Genomic DNA, 6,000 nt, shown 5'->3' with positions numbered 1-6,000 from the left:
AAAATCTACACAAGCTACAAATACTATCCCAAAACAAACAGTCATTAAAAGTGTCCTCCTCCCGCTCTGTCCTTTCATGGTCTTTTCCAACCGCAATCTCAGTTTTCATTGAAGAAAGGGGGAGGAGGGGGGTGATTTACAACTTGCGCGCGCACACAGGGACGTTTACGGGCGCGTTCCTGGGGTGGTGTGTGTAATGTAAGACAGACAGGTGACATTATGAATTGCCATTGGTAATGACATTATGAGACCAATTACGTGGCGTTAAACAAAAATACAATAACTAAAGTTCAGCTAAATGAAACACGTTGTCCCTCCCTTCTATTAGTATTCTATTCCCTTCAAAATGTAAATAGTATATTAAGAAGGTAGGATACTAAAGGATAGCCTACTATTACATTTATTATTTAGACTTAAAATACAATATCTACTGTAATGGGAATCCATACAATTCCAGGGAATCTGTTGCCTGAAAAAGACTGAAAACCCCTGAATATATATTCTTGAACAGAATATAGGCTTACCTGAAATGATTCATTATAGCCTATCAAGTAGCCTATGACTTATAGGCTATATTTCTCCAATTAGGCTATATCACTAACAAGACATGTCTTTGGTGGATGTGCATTTATATTTAAATCAGTTTGTTTGAAAAAAAAAAAATCATCAATTTCATTATAGGCTTTATCCCATTTAAAATGTATACTTTTTTTATTCTATATTTGTACACCTTGTCATGAGCTGGTCTCTGTTTTCTCTACCTCCTTTGCATAGAATATTTTGTGTATATATACTACTGTGTATATGTTTAAGTCTGTTTTATGTTTTTATTTTACCTTCCTCTTTTAGTTGTTTTATTTCATTTTATTTATTTATATGTTTTATATTGATATTGACGGGAAACTGTAATGCCAATTCCTTTATTTTACATTGTGAACCTTATGCTTGTGAAAGCCCTTTGAGTTGCATTTCATGTATGAAAAGTGCTATACAAATAAATTTTTATTATTATTATGTAATATACATATTTATTTATATACATTATGTATATAGACGTATTGCGATTTGCACTTCTGGTTAGACGCTATATTCGAATTTCATTGGGACTGTACTTGTACTTTGCACAATGACAATAAAATGTAATCTAATCTAATCTAATGGCATAAATGCATTAACTGCAGTCCAAAGCTGTGGTTTAAGTGCTTTCCTAAAAGGCACAATGAGGATAGAGCGGGGAATTTGACATCCGTAACCATCTAATTCCTGTCAGTCACTACTTACTTGCTAGGGACTGTGGCCTTCAAGTTTAGAGGGCAAGATCCATAACCACTACATATTTCACAAATCCAGACAAACAGTCTCAGGGAACTTTCCATAATGAAAAAAGATCCTAAGCTTTTTTCTTTCCTTTTTAAAAAAAAAAAAAAATAGTGACATCTTGTGGTAATTCATAGTTTATCTAGCCTGGCTAAAACTCAAAATCTGGTGTCTGTCTGTGTCTGGATGCCCACAAATCAGTGAAAAACGATATATTTCTTTACATGTTTCATATCACCTCCTCCCACCACAAGAATTTGGAGAAAACATGAGGTTTTAACATTTTATTATTAAAATATTCAACTACAAAAACAGACTATAAACACTATTTACATGGTAGTTAGCAGACTGTTTAGCTTTACACAAACAGAAACAATGCTGAGACAGTTTTTCCAGTATTTTGTGCAATCTTACTGTAAGAGAGAACCAGGCTGAAGGTTGAATGAAAATTCTGGTAGGTTTTAGGTATTGAACCAGGGCCGGCGCTCCGCACACGCACATCACGCGCTGCGCGTAGGGCACCAAGTGCTTGGGGGGGCACCAAAAAATCTGAGTCGTGAAAAATCATCACAATAGCCTACTAGTATAAATAACAAATAAAATATGTCTAAAGCATGTTAATATACAAAAGCAATACAAAAGTAATATAGGCCTAGACCAAATTAGTCGAGAAAAAGGTGAATCTCATTTTTCGTCTCCCTCTGGTGCCCCCCCCCCCTTCCCCACCTCCCAGTGGTCTGTTCGATTATGCCTCAATCAATGTCAAATTTGGCAGACACCGACCTCAGACATGGCCTCGGAAAGGCACCAAGAGTCGGGGGCGAAAAAAGGAAAAAGAATAGACAGCGGGATGATACTCGCGCATCGCTTTGCAGGTAAGACAATGTTTTAAATAAAAATGTTAGTTTTGTAGCGCGGGCGCCCTTGCATGTCCAGGGGGGCGTCGCCAGTAGTGCAAATTAAATGATCCGTGGCTTTTTTAGCCCTGCATGTTGAATCTTTTATTTTAACGGGGGTCCGGGGCTTTCTCCCCCAGACATTTTTTAAACTTGGGCTGTTTAAGATGCAGTTAGTTTGTTTGAGAAGAAAAGGAAGACCGCTTAGATACGTTTTTTCGTTGTTGTTTTATGCGGATAATGCGTTCATTTTCAAGAGGTTCACAGGCCAAGGCCCAAGGGCGACATCTGTTGGTGAAACTGCAATTAGAAAAAAAGAAAACCCCACAATCTCAGTGTTTGTATATTTTCATATTCACAGAGTTGTCAAATTATTAGGGCTGGGAAAAGATTAATCGCATACAAAATAAAAGTTTGTGTCTACATGATATGTGTGTATACTGTGTATAATTATTTTGTATATATAAATACACACACATATGCACGTATATATTTAAGAAATATTTGCATGTATATACTGTATATATTTATATTTAATTTATATTATATATAAATTTAAATATTTTATATATAAATAACAAATATTTCTTAAATACATACATGCAAATGTGTATTTATATACACTACCGTTCAAAAGTTTGGGGTCAGTGAGAATTTTATTTTTATTTTTTGGAGGAAAGAAATCAATACTTTTATTTATCAAGGAATAGTTAATTTGATTGAAAGTGACAGTAAAGACATTTATAATGTTACAAAAGTCTTTTGAACTTCCTATTCATCAAAGAATCCTAAAAAAAAAAAAAAAAAACTGTACAACTGACAGACCAACAACTGTTTCAACATTGATAATAATAATAAATGTTTCTTGAGCATCAAATCCTCATATTATACTGATTTGTGAAGGATCATTTGACACTGAAGACACTGACACTGGTGATGCTGAAAATTCAGCTTTGATCACAGGAATAAATTACACTTTACTATATATTCACACAGAAAACAGCTGATTTACACTGGAGATAATATTTAATACTATAACTGATTTTTGTTGTATTTTTAATCAAATAAGCGCAGCCATGGTTAGCAGAAGATAATTCTTTTAAAAGTATTTAAAATCGTACCGACCCCAAACTTTTGAACGGTAGTGTATATACAAAATAATTATACACAGTACACACACATATATCATTCATGTAGACACAAACTTTTATTTTGGATGCGATTAATCGCGATTAATCTTTTCCCAGCCCTACAAATTATGTACAGAATTATTATATTGTGCTTCATCAGACTAAGAAATTCTGAATGGTTGTTATTCCTTGGGTGGGTGAGGGGGTGAGTGGGGTGGGGGGGCGAGTGGGGTGGGGGGGCGAGTGGGGTGGGGGGGCACCACCAAGCATTTGTGCTTAGGGCACCCAAATGGCTAGCGCCGGCCCTGTATTGAACAGACAATAATTAAAAAGAAAATTCCCTGAGGGACTTGACGGCCACTACATGTCAATATCTAATAATATTTACATTTGAGGTATGCTAATTGATGCAGGTAACTCCTAAAGCATATGGTCGAAGGTCATCTATAGATCTGGAACTGTAAATGACCAAATGCGTCCATAGGACAATGTAGCCAATGAAAGGTGACCAGTGATGCAAGAAAGGGTCAACAATGATGTTCATGCATCCTCATTTGAACTGAGACAGAGAGAAGCAATTACTCCCCAATGTTGTCATTGATTCAGCCTCCTAAAACAGGAAAAACACATTCTGTATGTGACACACACACATATACTGTATATATATTTGTCCATTTCTATCAGAGATAGAAAATATACTCACCACTTTTATTGTTGTTTTTGAGTTCTTCTGTCTAATGAGAGAGGGGAAAAAAAGTTTATTTTTATTTTTATCCGTAGCATTAAAACAGCAATCTATCAGCTCCATGCCATGATTTAAATTGTATAACAAAATAATTTCCCTCCATATATTTACATCTACATTGTCCAATCCAGGGAGGACAATGTTGTACGTACTTGGAGTTTTCTTAGGCAGCAAAGGCTCACAGATCTCTTTAAAACAAACATCCTGCTGAACTTTATATGTCCTTTTGTACCTGAGGGAGAAAGCAAGTACTCAGTAAAAATAGATACAACTAGTGGATTAGACTGGACCAAAACAGGACAACAGACATATTCTGACAGGAGTCACTTACAAATAATGGCAAACACCCTCCTCCCATACAGGTACACTCTTTGTTTCAGAGTAAAGGCGAGTACATGGGTGAGGCACACGCTGACAATCTGTATACAACAGGGCAGAGAAAGGAAATATAGTGAAGATCTTATTTCATTATTTCAGGCAAAGCTGCTAAATATTATATTATTTTAGATTATATTAAAGATTATATAGATTTTATTTTTGTCTGATTGATGATTTTTAATATTACTTTGGTGAAATAAAGGTTCTGGTGTCTAGCTGGTGGGATAATAATAAATAAACAATAAACTAAAATAATAAAAATTAAGGGGTTAATAATAAAAAATTAACCTCAAATTACAAAAGGAATAAACTCAATTTTAAGGCTGGCATGAAACAGAAGTTGCATTCACCATCGTGAATGAAACGGCTTTTCGAACAAGAAAAAAAATGTAGGGAGGGGCTTGATTTAGTCCAGACTGGAATTGATTGGATCATTGTGGTATGCTATTCCTGGGACTGACCGGTTCTCCCGCATGTCGCCAGTAAATACATCATCAGAGAAAAGATTGGGGAGGGGGATATTATGATTAAGATTAGGAGGGAACATTGTGCACAGATAAATCATTTCCGATAAAAACTGCAATATTCCATAAAAATAAGTGTGTTCAATTTATATTTCATGGTGACTTTAATTGGGCATTAATTAGTGATTCATCGGTGTGTGTTTGCATGCTTGTGAATGAACAGATGTGGTCATACTAACATAGCTCACACCGTCTGCCTTTGAAACCAGTGGCACAGTTGCAGCTGAACGACTCGTTGATCTGCGCACATGTTCCACCATTCTGGCAGGGCTGAGTTCTGCAGTCTTGAGATGACTCTAAAAAAAAAAAGAAGAAGAAAAGTTTTTAGATACAAACACATGTACACAATGCTTTGCTTGCTACATGACTACTTTAAACACCGGTAAGCTTGCAGCTTTTTCATGTTTGGGTTTATTTAGCTGCTCTTTTAAATACACATAATCACATGCACATAAATATGCACATTTAAACAACCATAAGTCAATTTTTTTGGCCTTAAACCATAATAGATTGCTGACAGATGTGGTTGTTTATGGTGACGGTCATGCTGCAGATTATTCAGAATACATGCCTCCTTTTTTTTTTTTTGCCTCCTTCAGCTGGGACCAATTAGAGAGTTTGAATAGCACCAACTGTTAAAACACTCTCCTGTTTTAAGAACCAAGAACTTCCTGCCTCAAGTGAATCAACAAATTTCACTTGTCTAATAATAATCTTTATAGAGCTTTATTGAAAGATTACTTACCAGATTTACTCTTTGGCGCTTCTTGAGGAATTTCCAGAGCTAGACTGATCTTATTGGTGGTTTCTTCCATCTTTTCTAATTTGATTGGAGCATCAGGCTCTGTTTAAGAAACAATAAGAAATAAGAAAATCAAGTTGAATAAAAACTGAGGTTTTAAAATAAGCAGCTCTATATTTGTATGTATTTGTAAGAGAAATGTTAAGCCTAATATTGTAAAAACATGCTGTTGCTTTATTTATTTATTTAAAGAAATGGATTTTATATT

General features: G+C 35.2%; 1 protein-coding gene across 2 annotated transcripts in view; it reads right to left on the bottom strand.

Moving 5' to 3' along the window:
* Positions 1-3,658: 3,658 nt before the first annotated feature.
* Positions 3,659-6,000, bottom strand: part of sned1 (sushi, nidogen and EGF-like domains 1) — a 29,320-nt gene continuing 26,978 nt past the window's right edge. For both annotated transcript variants that reach the window (XM_056246307.1, XM_056246308.1), the window contains exons 27-32: positions 5,736-5,834; positions 5,170-5,286; positions 4,420-4,507; positions 4,241-4,320; positions 4,047-4,077; positions 3,659-3,953 (exon numbers count right to left, since the gene is read on the bottom strand). In XM_056246307.1, coding sequence (XP_056102282.1) covers positions 4,052-4,077; positions 4,241-4,320; positions 4,420-4,507; positions 5,170-5,286; positions 5,736-5,834 — 410 coding nt within the window. In that variant the 3' untranslated portion in view covers positions 3,659-3,953; positions 4,047-4,051. The remainder of the gene's footprint in view (positions 3,954-4,046; positions 4,078-4,240; positions 4,321-4,419; positions 4,508-5,169; positions 5,287-5,735; positions 5,835-6,000) is intronic.

This window comes from Rhinichthys klamathensis, unplaced genomic scaffold (genome assembly GCF_029890125.1).
Source record: "Rhinichthys klamathensis goyatoka isolate OS25496 unplaced genomic scaffold, OSU_Roscu_1.1 h1tg000036l_1, whole genome shotgun sequence".
Lineage (NCBI taxonomy): Eukaryota > Metazoa > Chordata > Actinopteri > Cypriniformes > Leuciscidae > Rhinichthys > Rhinichthys klamathensis.
Note: the sequence above shows the minus strand (reverse complement) of the source record. Positions and strands in the feature narration are given on the sequence as shown.